The following is a 14,595-nucleotide window of genomic DNA, read 5'->3' as shown; positions in this document are numbered from 1 at the left end:
GGGGGAGGGTATAAAGGTGTCAGTTTTTGTACCAGTTTGAAGGGTAAAAACCTACTACTACTGAGCCAGAGTGTTACGAGACTGCTGGGCCAGAGCCGAGCCGTGACCATCAACAGTCCCGAGAGACAATAGCCGAGCCTGTGCTAGTTACTGTGCTAGTTACTGTGCTAGTTACTGTGCTAGTTACTGTGGTTGTTACTGTGGTTGTCCGCTTTCCCTGGTCTCGACTGCCGTTTCTTTGCTCTCCGTGACCGCCGCAGACGGCAGGGCATGCGCTGCTGAGCGAGATGTCGCTGGTGGAGCTGAGAGAGCGGCTGGCGCTACTTAAGGAGGCCCAGCTCAAGGCCAAGGAAGAACGGCGTGACGACATCCTCAGGGAGAAGCAGGCCAAGGAGCAGCTCCTGCTGCAGCACCTGGACAAGATCTCCCTGCACCGCGCATCCAACAGCAAGGCGGCCGCTCTCCGGTGAGAAGAGACACGGCGGATGTTTGGCATCCACGTAGTTGGCGAGCAAAGGTCCAATGCCCAGCGTGTCATATGGCCACCACAAACAGCATGATCCGAGCTGTAGTAGCTATATTATGTAATAGCTATGATGTAACACGCTTCTTGAGTAAGGTTATGAGAAGGGCTTGGGAAAAGGAATTTCAAAGTGGAGCAGTGCGAGGGAAGAAGCAAAAGGAGAAATGTTGTGACCTGCAGTGTTTATTGGACAAAATGTTGTTGTACACAAATGTTTCTATCAGTGGAACTTTCCCCACATACACGTTTTGTTTGATTGCCGAATCAGGCCCAAGGTTTGGAAATAAATGTTAGTCTAATATACTCGTATAATAAACAATATCTGATTATTTTTTGTCCAAGTGACTTTAGGGGGAGGTTGAAGGTGGAAATGAGAGGACACAGAGGCACAGTTGCATAAGACTGATCTCTCCTACTTCACTGGTAGAGATGGGAACACATCCAGGGACTAATTGATGTCGTGTTCATAAGAGAGATTAGTGGCGTGGATGAGGGGGTTTACGTCACCAACACTTTCAGCCAGGAGTGCGACGGTGCCGAGTTTTGTATTTCGAACGTCGCGGCGCGAACGCGCATTAAGTCCGCTGCGCTGGCTCTGGGTGCAGGCTGGAGGAGAAGCGAGCCAGGCAGCAAGCGTCCGCGGCCTCCCCTCCAGACGCCCTGGGCGACCCCAAGCTGAGCGACCTCCTTCAGCGTCTGGAGGACCGTCGAGCCGAGAGGAAGAGGTTGACGCAGAGTGGCCGGGAAGGGCCAGGAGTGCCCGCCGCGGTGCCGGCAAGCAAGGTGACCCTCACGGCTCGCTCCACGGCATGAGCAGCGTCGCAGCGTGCGGACTCGCAAGTCACGGCGACGAGGGGAGAGGGGCGAGGGGGGAGGGTTGCTCAGCAGAAGGAACTTTTTCTGGTGTGGGGGTCTATGCACCCCCATCACCCCCCTGGCCGGTTTGTAGAATGTTATTGGCTCAAACTATTCTCGTGAATGGACATTAAACAATTTAAAGCCAGATAAGTTCATACAGACTATGTCGGCAAAGAGATGAAACCTACCAAATGTATTGCCTGTTTAATCGCGTTAAGATGAAGCGAGTGGAGGACATGCAGCGGGCAAAATGGAACCGTAGAAGTCCCGGTACAAAACTTATATCGTCCTGCAGACCACGTTCACTGTTGTTGCCCCTAAAAATGCGAATGTTGACCAAGTGTAAAACGTTCTGAAAGTGGTGGTCTACGTGTATAGTGCTGCTCTGAGAAGTAGGGGCATGGCTATATACCGGCCCAACGCCACTGCTGCGCTTGTGCCTACAGAAGTCGCAGGAGCACTGGCAGGAGCTGGAGAGGAGCAGGGAGCGTCAGGCCCAGCTCCTGACGCAGGGGGCGGCCGACAAACAGGTGGACCACAAGCAAGGCGTGTACCAGGCAGCCCGGGTGGGCGCCAACGCTGCCTGCATCACCCGCACTCAAGAGAAGATCAGCACCGTGTGAGCGGCCACCAGTGTGTGGTGCGTTGCTAAAACACAAATGGCGTTCTTAAGGGAAAACAAATCTGAGTGTCCTCAATCAGGGAAGCCTTGGTGAGTCTCAAGACATTCTGGTGGGCCCTGCATGAGCATGTTTCGCCAGTTCCTTAATGTTTTTCACGTGGAAAGCAATGGGTTATCTGCAGAAGGCCCACGTAGCCAAGAGGATAACATTAGGAGAAAACTGCATAGGTCAGCAAATTATTTGCTGTACCGTCATCTACTTTCCACCTCATAGGCATGCAGGTTGCATGTGCGATCCACCAACACCACACCAATGAACTGCAGGTGTGTCGCTGCTTGAGAGTAGCTGCTCAAAGTGTGTGTGACAGTAGCTATGGAACAAAGCAGTCTTTAAGACAGGTGTCGATCAGTTGCCATACGTAGCATGGAATCCAATTGTCATGCGGGATTTCAGTGTGTTCTTTTGCCTCATTTCAGCTTCTGTTGTCTAATAAAACAAAGCTGGTATCCCAAATACCTATGCAATAATCATAACAGCGACCACCGGACATGCTTATGAATGTGTTCACATTGCAACAGAACTACTAGTGTAACTCTAGTATAATACGTTTCCTAAAACTCTATATGCGGTTTACATGGTTGTCATTACTGTGAATGTGATTATTACCGTGTTGTTCAATAAAAAAAAATATTTGTTAATACATTCTTATGGTTCCCTCTGTTGGGTCTTTATGCTGTTGATCAGGGAAGCAGCATTAACATGCCGAGCGGTTCAACCAGATGGACGTTGCCACTGCAATGAATTGACTAGCACAGCAATGCACAGGGCTTTCAAAGCGAGGCAAATTTTTGAAAGCAAATTGAAAACATGTTGAGGAAGAGGAGAAATATAAAGAGAGATGCAAAACTGAGGATTGACTACACACAACTCTGCAAAACGATCAGGAAACGATGAGAAATTGGAGAACGAAAGACGAGTGAAGCTGTTCGAGAGAGCGACAAGATCACGCAGGCAGCAAGAGGGAGGTGGCCATTGACGATTTACACAGAACCCCCTGGGAGAAAGTGCAACCACACAACTCGTGTAAAAAGATATCGTACCGGGTTACATCACCCTCTGATGAACGTACGGAGTACTACAAGCACATGGCTTAATTTCCACCACTGCCCACTCATGTCTGTGCAACATTACCAAAGCACGCAGCCTGCTGCTGTTGCGCGCACGTTAAAGAGCCTGGGACATCGTTCTTAATGTGGCCACCGTCGGCCACAGCAACGTCCACATCAAGTACCCTGACGTTACACGCATATACATTTATAAAATAAGCATTAAGAAAGTACGAGTTTAAACAGCCCCCTTGTAAGGAGACCACAATGGCACTAAGCTGGTTACAGTGGCAATGATTGATATCACAAGCTGAGTAAAACATTTGCTCACTTTAGTACCTTGATAATCCTGACACATTACAAGTGTGGGACCAGGGCTTTGTGTAAACAGAAGAACACATCAATGAGCTCAGGTCTCAAAAACCAAGTGCAGACAGCCCAGAGTGAGCCGTGTGCTGCACCGTTTCCAGACGCACAACACCCACGTCCAGAACACGCACTTGCTTGGTAAAATGAATCCGACGGCAAGGCTGCCACAGACACAATCCTCGTTTCCCAACCTCCATTTAGTTCCTATCGGTATGATGACATCAAGATGAGTGCGAATTCAGAGAACATCAGAGACACCAGTGACACACGTTCATAGGATCAATCCACGTAAGAACATGGATCACTTTTTTTAATCAACGGTAACGGGTGGCTTCATGACAATTCTCACAATGTATGAATTAAATATAAGTATTTAACAAACAGTCAATGTCTGGAGGCAGCACGCATGCGCCTTTGACTTTGGAGATTGTAAAAACTGCACACATGAAAGAGCTGTCAATCCAGCCGTGCGCTGCATGGTAGCGCTGACACCGTGCCACCTATCCAGTTCGAAGGCAGCCAAAAATCAACAATTCATGAGTAGACTTCACGACGGACATCCTGGCAATGTTTATTACCCCAACCATGACAGCTGTCTTCCACCACATGATGTTCCTTCGAGGCTGAGGCATACAAATTAATTCTCGAGTTTGTCAATTGGACTGGAGGCAGGCGGCTCCTTGTGCAGCAGACATGATGAACACCGTGCTTCCTCCGTTACCGGTGTTTTAACAACCATGCGACAATGTTTTGCAAAGAACACTGTCAAAAAAAAACAACGCTTAGGATCTATTAATACTAACAAAAAATAATGTTTCTACAATAAAGAAAATAATGCCTGTAATAAGCATGACGATTTGAGGATGTACTGTTTAAGAGTGAACAATGTATAAAATGGATATATTACAGAAATTCCGCTGCTTGTACGTTTCACACAGCAAGTGGCTTAAATGCGGAGTGATCGCCCCAGAGCCACGCATCAATGTTATCAGAACCGGTTGTGACATTACACGAACAAGCAGTGTAACAAATAGCTGCCACCTTCGTTAGAAATTGGTACCGAAGGTGTTAGAGCTTCAGTTTGGGATTCCACAACACTGAAAAAAATTACATCAATAACGATTATAGTAGGCCACCGCATCCAACACTCAACACATCCCCCGGGCTTTTTACAGTTACATACAATAACGTAGATGTTTATAAAAAAAAACAGTGCCCCACCCCGCTGGACAGTTCTTTGTAGAGCGCTCTGCCCAAAAGAGCGAGCACAGGCCGTGGGGGGGGGGGGGGGCGCTGCCGCCACTGCTGCTTCCGTCGTCGCCGCCGCCGCTGCCGCCACGACAGCAGGGAGCTCGGCGGCGGCTCACTGGGGCATGTAATGCCGCACGTTGTACTTGGCCGCGTCCTGGAACTGCGTCATGGGCTTGTCGGCGATTCCACAGGTGCCCACACCCACACGGCCGTTCACGCTCTCCGGGGAAGCGAATATGCTCTTCTTCACCTGCAAACACCGCAAAGGGCAGCACGGGGCCGAGCACATGGAGCACAAGCCTGTCAATCGCTATTCATAACCGATGGCTGGGTTCAGCCATTGCATGATCTGGCTGGGTTTCAGGGCCTGAGGATGCTTCATGCAGTTGCAAGTGAAACGTCTTATCTGCTAAATTTAATTGTGAGAAGTGTTCATCTTACCGGTGAGCTGAAACAACAATAACTGGCACGTTAAACATCTGTGCGCAACAATTGAATTTGTCGGTTGGTATATTAATTAAGTGGCCTCATCCAAAAATCAATGATGAATTATCTCATTCACTACTCAAGACTGCCCATTCAACTTTTGTTCTCACAATCGGGTATCGAGTGCTCTATTTTATCTTTCCTGTTTTATATCAATATATAATTTTATTTTATTTGAAATAGAAAACGAAACAAAACTCAGGCGATGTGTGCCAAATCCTGACACAAAAACGAATGAATTTCCCTCATCGCTTCCCTGTTCATACAAAAATACATTTGGCCGAGAAGGTGAATGGTAAAGTTGACAAAGGGAAGAGTCTGGCAGCGAGTAGCACGCGAGCACGTAGTGACGCCTAAATGAAAGGGCGTTTTCGTTCACTCTTAATTGTGGCAATGTGGGGTAAGGCGTGCGCCTCTTTCCACCGTGGCCGCTTCTGTAAATTAAGATGTTTCCCCACTGCACTGCTACATGTAGATAACAGTACAAACGCGATCACGATCAAAATAACCCCTTCAAATCTAGCAGGTAAATAACTGTCAACTAATGAATGAAGCAAATGTGAATTATGATTCCAGTTAAAGAGTGCTTGTGATAACAGCACTCACGTGGCCTTTCTTTGTTTTGCAGTAGGCTTTGTTGTTGAAGTCTTGCCATTTGCTCTTCTGTGATTCCCTCTCTGTCTCCATGTCCTTCATCCTTTGCGCTTTTTTGAGGGCTTTCTTCTTCTTGTACTCTCTCTGTTGAGCCAGCAGCTCCTTTCTGCAGCGGACACAGCGCACATAGCCAGCACAGCACTCAGCACCCAACCAGTCCGCTCTTGCAGCAGCACATTCAGCAAGCAGCACGTGGTGAGCATGTTTTTGGTAGCAAGAAGGAAAAGCGTCACTTTAAATTACCAAAGCCAAGTTAGAGTAAATATCAGGAGATGCACATGGACGTTAGTAAGCCAAGCTCTCTCAGAGTTGGAACGTTTGTTTGATCCTATCATTCCTACAGAACCTCCCTGATGCGACCGAAATGATAACGGAGCCATGAATGAGTCACTAAGTGGGCAATGTACAACACAAAGGTACGCCATGTTTGACTATATCGTTTTGGCAACATTTTCAGTCTTTCCAGCAAGCCATATTCTAATGTCTAACAACACGTGCATACATCTATAAGTGATTTACAACATAACTTAGCCGATGAGTTTAAAATTGATATTTGGAATTACTTCCTAAGGATCATAAGATAAAGCAAAAATATGATAAAAGTCTGTAAAATATCCAACAATATTCTAAACCACTAAGAACTGATGACAGTAAAGACAAAGTAGCAAATGCAGCTGTAGCATACACATTTACTTGCAGTCGTTCAACACAAGGTCACTTGACAACCACGGGTCACGGCCTCACAGACGCGTCTTCCGGAGTCATCGTTTCTTCTGATCAACCTTTTCATCAACTCGGAGGTTCGCTGCATTTGATCCAAGACCAGGGTGATAACGGTGAGAGGGTGGCAGAGCCCTTACTTTGACTTGGGCTTATTTCCCGTGTCGAGCTCGTGGCTCAGCTGGCGCTCCTGCTCCACCGGTTTCAGCGAGTGCATGGGCACCACCTCCGTGTTGCCGTAGCCCGCAAACGTCACGGCCACCGTGCCGCCATCCACGTTCACCTCCTCGATCTCCGCCTCGTACCACCTTGACGCAGCGCACGCGACGGGCAGCGTCGTTCAGATCAATGTCTCAACCGGTGATCTCATGCTCACTTTCACCACAACTCACATCCAGCATCATGGCAGCGAATGTTACAAAGATATGTGGCACGGAGGTGAATAGCACGGGGGTGAGTGGCACGGTGGCGCGTGCACATACTGTCCGTCCTCGTTCCACGTGGCAAGGCAGTGGTCTCCCACGGCCCAGGAGGGCGCCTGGCTGCGGCCCGGCTCGCGCTCGGCAGCGCTGGCGGAGCTCTCACTCGTCTGTGTCGTCAGCAGGTCCTGCGTGAGGTCGATCACCTCCTGCGGCGCGGGGGAACACGGCAGGGGCCTTGAGGTCCCGCACCAAGAATCACGCAACACAAGCTGTGCCTCGCCGCAAGTCCGAGACGTTCGGCACAATTGCAAGTGTAAACTCTGTCAAGTGATGCTTCAAAAGTGCACGTCACAAAGGGGAAGTGTTGAGAGAGAAACTTTCAAAAGGCCGCCGTAACATCCGTGAACCTCTAGGGAGGGCTTCTCGGAGGGGAAACAAAGGTCCCCCATGTAAACGCCAAAGTGAAATTTAAAAATATCCACCTTAGAGTGGCGGGTTTTAGGTGTCTTTAGTGCTGAAAAATGGAGAATGTAGCGAGTTCATTCCATACGAAGATGGATTTAGACTTCCAATGGGGATTTGCAGTGAAATTGTGGTGTGGGCTGTCGTAATCATTCCACTGATAAAAAGCAGCACAAATCAAACGAGGGTGCTGGAAGCTTGTGTAGAGACGTCTTGTCGCTATGCTCCATGACAATGTGTTTATTGTCACGAGCGCAGGGTTTTTCCTCCCGTGACCCCCACTGTAGAAGGCGGTGTGCAATGTTACCTGCAGATCCTTCTTGAGCTTGAGCAGGTCCTGATTGTTGGGGTCGGCAGTGAGTGCTGCCTCCACCTGCTGAAGCTGCACCTTGTAGTTGCTCAACTGAGTAGGCAGGTCCTCGGCCATCTGCACACAGAGCACGCTCCTCATCATTATGGCGGTTTCTCTCAGCTCGCGTCATAGTGAAAACTCTACAGCACACACAAAAGGGTTGCTCAAGTCTGCTTATTCATACCTGTCCACCCCTTATCAGTTGCCTACCTTATCACAGACCAATTCAGACATTATTGGTCACCCCGTGCCCTTAGAAATCTCAACGGTCATCCTACAAAGTCCCATCACAAGGGAGAAACACAAACACAAATAGACCAGTATTGAAACGGCTGTAAGCCGTATGGACCTGAAAACTAAATTTCTCTGTACAATAATACGGGGCAAACCGTGTGTGTTAGCGTGACCTCGTGCATGCAATACAGAAGGCAACACCACTGCAACCACACGATTGCGATAAAGATGTTAAATTACAAACACGCAACTCCTGATCCTATTAAATGTCCCACACACAGGTTTATTACCTTATAATTACTAAATTAGACTTTCAATATGATGTAACAACAATAATAAAAAATCAATTGAATGAGATATCCCAAATGCCTAATTACATACATTAAAATGTTTAAAACCTATTAAAACATTAACTTATAGCGTTAGAGTACATAAATACAATTCAAAACGTGAATGAAAGATGTTTAAAGACTTGACTAACTTTGCTGAAAGCTTGGCCAGTTATAAATAATCGAGAATGCCAACATATATAGAAAATGAAATTGCATTACCTACAAAATGAGCATCCTGAATAAACACACGAGCCAGCATCCATAACCAATTCATCATTCCTCATCTGTTCATTTGTCCCACAAAAACACCACGGTTTTGTCACTTTTATTTGTAACCCAACGCTCAAAACACCACATTAAGGCACACGTCGTCAAAATAGAAGAGACACAAACCTAAATAACACACACACACACAAGTTATAATACAAGTTGTAACACAAGTTGTAATGAAACATTGCCTACTCCTCGAACGCTTCCCTTGAGACCGGCGCTGCATGAGCGCCACACAGAGACGGCGAGCAACACGTGGGGGGAGGCGGCGAAGAGATTCTGCGGTGAAGAGGTTGGGAGGAGGATGGTGAAGAGGTTGGGAGGATGGTGAAGAGGTGAAGAGGTTGAGAGGCTGACAGGTGGATTGTGTGGATGGGTGAGTTGGTAAGCGGGTGAGTAGGCAGTGTCTTGGCTGTGTATGTTGAACTTCTTTCGCACCGTACGTAGCCCAACGTTCGTTAGCGCGCTGCGCTACGAACCCGGCATTAGGACGGTTAACTGAACCAGTCCTGGGCCTCCCCTAGGCCGACTCAGCCTCAAACGAGTACCTGGTACAATGTGTAAACATCGCCATTCGGAAGTCAAAGGCGGCCGGGCGTGGTGTTGGCCACCCACCCCCTCGCGTGCCGTGCCGTGCCGGCCTTCGTAGGTGCTGCTACTCGCTAACAGCACTTGCCCCTACAGTTTGTGAAGGCTACACGGGGGGTCTTTAGAGTCGACGAAGGCGAGTGCCGTACAGTAAGAGACCGAGGCCTTCACGCCGTACGCACAACGCGTCGTCAGCGCCCCGGGGCCGCACGATCAGCGGGACGCGGGGCAGACGAACCCCAGCGCTGCGCGGAAGGCGCGGAAGTCGGCACAGAGGCGGCGAGGCAGAGAGGAGCCAGACTCGGCGCGAATGTCACTCTCTACGAGTTCTATGGAGCCGGCCGCGCCCCCCCCGCTAGTCTCGATCTCTCGGCCGAGCGCCCCGCGCATTCCGCGGCAGCGCGGTCAAGGCGAGGCCGAGGATGCGCGGCCCAGGACCTCGGGCTCTAAGGCCCAGGTCGCAGGGGTTCGCGCCACTCCGCGCTCCTCACTCCGGGCCCCCCGCCCGCGGCCCCGACTCGCGCCCAGTTCCCCGGCGAGAGCGCAAAGCGGCGCGGATCTCGTCCCCGTCTCCTCCGGCGCCATCCTCACCGTGAGCGCGGAGAGACTCCGGGAGAGGCGAGACTTGGCGGCCTGCGGGTGACGTCACGTGCGGGGCCTGGTAACGAGACATGACGTGAAACATGACGTCATACATGACGTCATGTCTGCTACGCCGATGACGTTGCCCGGCTCGTGGGTGCGGGGAGGGGTCGCTCGAGTCACGTGACGCACGCGCGCGCTGCCAACGTTGATTGGCGGTTGGCACCGAGTGGGGAGGGCTGCCGCGTGAGCTCCGCGTGGCGTGAGCGCCGATTGATATTTTGATTGATACATCTTCAACGAGTGTCGCTTCTGAACATACATATATACATCTAAGATATCAACAAATATCACGCCGTAGCAAGTTGTCCACGCCGCGTAATGATGAAGTGAAACCCTCTGAGCTGGCACGGACGCTCCCGAGAACAATGCGGGAGAGCTCCTCTGTGATTGGCTACGAACTCGCGCTCCGCCCCTGGCTTGGCGTCGTTGGCCAATAGCGAGCCGAGGAGCGCGAGCACGTGACGCGCGGGGCTGGCGGGAACGAGGAGCGAGGACCCCTCCAGCGCTCTCGGGGAGTCTAGGGGGCCATGTCCGTGGCGCTGGGCCGCGCCTCGCTGGCGGAGGCGAGACGCGAGGCGCAGAGCGACCCCGCGCGGGGAGCCGTGCACCGCCTGCCGTGCCGCGTGCACCGCACGGGGCCCGCACGCGTCGCCGCCTTCTTCAGCCCGGCCGTGCGCACGGGAGACGGCGGCGGTGAGGGGCCCGGCCACCTCCACGTGTGGAGGGAGACGGGGGGGGGGTGGAACGGGGGAGACGTGGGAGGGGGGGGAGACGTGGGAGGGGGGGGGGACGTGGGAGGGGGGGGGGGACGTGGGAGGGGGGGGGGGACGTGGGAGGGGGGGGGGGACGTGGGAGGGGGGGGGGGACGTGGGAGGGGGGGGGGGGACGTGGGAGGGGGGGGGGGGACGTGGGAGGGGGGGGGGGACGTGGGAGGGGGACGTGGGAGGGGGACGTGGGAGGGGGGGGGGGACGTGGGAGGGGGGGGGGACGTGGGAGGGGGGGGGGACGTGGGAGGGGGGGGGGGGACGTGGGAGGGGGGGGGGGACGTGGGAAGGGGGGGGAGACGTGGGAGGGGGGGGGGAGACGTGGGAGGGGGGGGGAGACGTGGGAGGGGGGGGAGACGTGGGAGGGGGGGGGGAGACGTGGGAGGGGGGGGGGGGAGACGTGGGAGGGGGGGGGAGACGTGGGAGGGGGGAGACGTGGGAGGGGGGGGGGGGAGACGTGGGAGGGGGGGGGGAGACGTGGGAGGGGGGGGGGAGACGTGGGAGGGGGGGGGGAGACGTGGGAGGGGGGGGGGGAGACGTGGGAGGGGGGGGGGAGACGTGGGAGGGGGGGGAGACGTGGGATGGGGGGGGGAGACGTGGGAGGGGGGGGAGACGTGGGAGGGGGGGGGGACGTGGGAGGGGGGGGGGGAGACGTGGGAGGGGGAGGGGAGACGTGGGAGGGGGGGGGAGACGTGGGAGGGGGGGGGGAGACGTGGGAGAGGGGGGGGAGACGTGGGAGGGGGGGGGGGAGACGTGGGAGGGGGGGGAGACGTGGGAGGGGGGGGGAGACGTGGGAGGGGGGGGGAGACGTGGGAGGGGGGGAGACGTGGGAGGGGGGGGAGACGTGGGAGGGGGGGGGGGGAGACGTGGGAGGGGGGGGGGAGACGTGGGGGGGGAGACGTGGGGGGGGGGGAGACGTGGGAGTGGGGGGAGACGTGGGAGGGGGGGGGAGACGTGGGAGGGGAGGGGGGAGACGTGGGAGGGGGGGGAGACGTGGGAGGGGGGGGGAGACGTGGGAGGGGAGGGGGGAGACGTGGGAGGGGGGGGGGAGACGTGGGAGGGGGGGGGAGACGTGGGGGGGGGGGAGACGTGGGAGGGGGGGAGACGTGGGAGGGGGGGAGACGTGGGAGGGGGGGGGGAGACGTGGGAGGGGGGGGGGAGACGTGGGAGGGGGGGGGGAGACGTGGGAGGGGGGGGGAGACGTGGGAGGGGGGGGAGACGTGGGGGGGGGGAGACGTGGGAGGGGGGGGGGAGACGTGGGAGGGGGGGGGAGACGTGGGGGGGGGGGGAGACGTGGGAGGGGGGGGGAGACGTGGGAGGGGGGGGGAGACGTGGGAGGGGGGGGGGAGACGTGGGAGGGGGGGGAGACGCGGGGGGGGGGGGAGACGCGGGGGGGGGGGGGGGAGACGTGGGGGGGGGGGGGAGACGTGGTGGGGGGACATCTGGCGTGGACGTGCGGTGTAGACGTCGCTGCTGCTGTCGCTGTGCCACCGCTCTACTCGGCAGAACTCGCGACGTCGTTCCGCGGTCGGGAGCTGAAGGGCCGCGCCGTGCCGCTGCCCCCAGGCTACTCGGGCGTGGTGGTGCGCGAGGAGTCAGCGGGGACCTCATTGCGCCACGAGGTCACCACCACAGCCACTGCTACCGCCACCACAGCCACCACCACCACAGCCACCACCACCACCGCCGCCGCCACCACCACCACCACACCGCCGTGCGTTTGGGGCATCCCGCGGCTCTGCCTGGAGGAGGACCCCCATGGGCTGGCACAGCCCGTGCCCTGTGGGGTCGTTGCGGCTGTTCACTCTGTGAGGACGTGGTGCCAGCAAGAGCCATCGCTCCCGTGGCTATCGTCTTGTGGGCACCACGCGTTTAGTGGTTGCAGTCGATAGGAATCTCGGCTCCGTATAGTGAACTGTACGAGACAGATGCTTTGTTGTTGAAGCAGGCAGGATGCGGTTACAGTTGAACGCGTCGGCTTTCGCGGCCAATATCCACAATACAGGCAGGGTTTTTCGGTTAGATCGCGTAAATGTTGTGGATTTGCCCTCCAACACAAGCGGTGTGCTGTACTAGTGACGACTTGGCATGTTCTGTTGACGTGACAGACCTTATTAATTGGCCGTAGCGGGTTTAACGACATTTTCGCGATACAGCCCAAAAACAGCTCTTATTAAGTAGAATAATTACACGGTTCGTGTTCCAAGGGGGATTGGCTTGGCTGCACCAAGATTTGGTGCCGTGGTGCCACCTTGCGGGGGGGGGGGGGGGGGGTTCGTGCCAACGATGGCGCTTCTCGTCTCGCAGGATCGCAGGGCCACGGCGCTGCGAGCCTTCTCGGCCTTCTCGGCCATCTCGCACTGGAACCTGGAGACGGCTCCCTCGGGAGACGACGCGCTGCCAATGGCCCTGGCCTGGCCTGCACTGGCCGATGCGGTAACCGCGCTTCGCTCGCCCTGCGACCCACACAACCACCACTACCACCACCACGCGGGGATGCTCTCGTGAGACTTGAGCCGAAGCAACTTTGAAATGACACATTGAGAGCAACTTTTGAAATTGGGTACGTTTCAAAGGAACCCTTTGCAGCAAGGGACACGCACACCGGCCCGTGTGTTCTTACACGTCCACATTCCCCCCCCGAGAGGAGTGGATGGGGCCGCGTGTCATGGCCAGCGTGGTCTTTCTCCCCGCGAGGACCACTTGGTGGCCACACCGCTGGAGGGATTTTACAGTGCTCTTGACATTCAGATCCATCGCTGGACATTGCACATCGGCAATATTCCTCAACGCTTTTGTTTCAGTGAGTGAGCAGGAGGGCCACACGGGGAACGTTCTTCCCATTGGTTCGTGACCTTTGCTGACCTCAACAGTGCTTGTACCCACTGAGGCTCAGCTCGTAGTGGGATATCTGTTGACGGCAGTGTGCCAAGGCCACAGCCTGTGTGTGTTTCTCGGGATTTACACAAATGCGATGCTGGCTGATGGTGATTGCGATGCTGCTGGTTGTTTCAGCGACCCAAACGGACGCAACGGGAATCTGTTTAAAATTATTTCCAAATGGTGTCTGTTGCAGATTCATGGATCAGAAGACGAGGACGACTAGCGACGGTGGACATGTGACGGGAGTTGGTGTTTTTATTCAATAAAAGCATTTAACGGAAAAGTCTAGGCCTGTGTCATCTCAGTAGTTTGACAATGCATGTGTGTGATCACTGCCTCCAAGACCAAATTAATATTCGGCAATGTCTTTGAGTAGGGACTGCTTGGAAAACCAATTCGAGTGTCGGCAACAGGATTTCTTGCGATGTGCGACCATGCAACAGCAGTTCACACTGCACTGTGCATGGATGGAATGTACGTTTAAATAATAAAGAGTCAAGCCGTGTTCATTCTGCAGGCTGGGACACACGAGTGACATGTCCAAAGGGATGTGCGTAATAGCCCTGATCCAGGTCTGGTATCACACCACCATCAACACGTTCACTCCAGAGTTACATTGCCGATGGCAGGACACGCGGGGCAGAGCAGGGGATGGGTGCTCTGCGAGCCCAAATTCGATTCCCAGCCACGGCCTTCATCCCGGTTTCCCCTTCACCAGCCCACGTGGACCAGCGTCGTGAATTATAGTCAGGCTACGCTCGTGACTGACGCCTTGCGGGGAGGATATCATCCAGCAGTAGCACTAAAGGGCTCGGAATTAGAATTACTGACGGACGCACAAACCAGACGAGGACAGTCCCCAGGTGCTCACACTAATGTCCGTCTGTACGCGCCGTGTAGAGTTTCACTGAGATGACGTTAACATGACCTTCCCCTGCACCAGGCCCCGACCTCTAGTGTAACCTGGCTATGAGTGACAAATATCGTACTCCGGCTATTAATACACGCGATGCATTAATGATCTCATCCTGGAGTCTGACAAACCAAATTTAG

The 14,595-nt window shown here is 54.4% G+C and overlaps 3 protein-coding genes across 6 annotated transcripts in view; 2 read left to right on the top strand and 1 right to left on the bottom strand.

Moving 5' to 3' along the window:
- The window catches only part of CFAP99 (cilia and flagella associated protein 99), a 14,388-nt gene extending 11,737 nt beyond the window's left edge, over positions 1-2,651 (top strand). The window contains exons 13-15 of the mRNA XM_078861848.1: positions 261-466; positions 1,129-1,306; positions 1,828-2,651. Of these exons, the coding sequence (XP_078717974.1) occupies positions 261-466; positions 1,129-1,306; positions 1,828-2,004 (561 nt within the window). The 3' untranslated portion in view covers positions 2,005-2,651. The remainder of the gene's footprint in view (positions 1-260; positions 467-1,128; positions 1,307-1,827) is intronic.
- Positions 2,652-4,723: 2,072 nt separating this feature from the next.
- Positions 4,724-9,939, bottom strand: SMNDC1 (survival motor neuron domain containing 1). The gene is made up of 6 exons (XM_078861773.1): positions 9,842-9,939; positions 7,782-7,901; positions 7,073-7,218; positions 6,731-6,898; positions 5,823-5,976; positions 4,724-4,980 (listed from the first exon to the last, which is right to left on the bottom strand). The coding sequence occupies exons 2-6, from the start codon at positions 7,899-7,901 to the stop codon at positions 4,843-4,845; spliced, it is 726 nt and encodes a 241-aa protein (XP_078717899.1). The 5' UTR covers positions 9,842-9,939; the 3' UTR covers positions 4,724-4,842.
- Positions 9,940-10,064: 125 nt separating this feature from the next.
- RNASEH2C (ribonuclease H2 subunit C) lies at positions 10,065-13,822 on the top strand. 4 transcript variants are annotated; one of them, XM_078861776.1, is made up of 5 exons: positions 10,065-10,588; positions 12,166-12,292; positions 12,365-12,373; positions 12,967-13,095; positions 13,736-13,822. In XM_078861776.1, exons 1-5 carry the CDS (start codon positions 10,423-10,425, stop codon positions 13,806-13,808), a joined length of 504 nt encoding a protein of 167 aa, XP_078717902.1. In that variant the 5' UTR covers positions 10,065-10,422; the 3' UTR covers positions 13,809-13,822. The 4 variants fall into 4 exon arrangements, with proteins under 4 accessions (XP_078717902.1, XP_078717901.1, XP_078717900.1 ...); XM_078861775.1 differs by having other exon boundaries at positions 12,362-12,373; XM_078861774.1 differs by having other exon boundaries at positions 12,359-12,373.
- The last annotated feature ends 773 nt before the right edge of the window (positions 13,823-14,595 follow it).

Source organism: Lampetra fluviatilis, chromosome 12, assembly GCF_964198595.1.
Source record: "Lampetra fluviatilis chromosome 12, kcLamFluv1.1, whole genome shotgun sequence".
Lineage (NCBI taxonomy): Eukaryota > Metazoa > Chordata > Hyperoartia > Petromyzontiformes > Petromyzontidae > Lampetra > Lampetra fluviatilis.
Note: the sequence above shows the minus strand (reverse complement) of the source record. Positions and strands in the feature narration are given on the sequence as shown.

Coding starts and splice junctions, on each gene's coding strand:
- SMNDC1 (XM_078861773.1), bottom strand. CDS start 7,901: ATGGCCGAGGACCTGCCTACTCAGTTGAGCAACTACAAGGTGCAGCTT. Junction 7,219..7,781: donor AGCTCAAGAAGGATCTGCAG/GTAACATTGCAC, acceptor CCCGCGCCGCAG/GAGGTGATCGACCTCACGCA. Junction 6,899..7,072: donor ACGTGGAACGAGGACGGACA/GTATGTGCACGC, acceptor CGCTGCGTCAAG/GTGGTACGAGGCGGAGATCG.
- RNASEH2C (XM_078861774.1), top strand. CDS start 10,423: ATGTCCGTGGCGCTGGGCCGCGCCTCGCTGGCGGAGGCGAGACGCGAG. Junction 10,589..12,165: donor GCGCACGGGAGACGGCGGCG/GTGAGGGGCCCG, acceptor TCTACTCGGCAG/AACTCGCGACGTCGTTCCGC. Junction 13,096..13,735: donor GGCCTGCACTGGCCGATGCG/GTAACCGCGCTT, acceptor TGTCTGTTGCAG/ATTCATGGATCAGAAGACGA.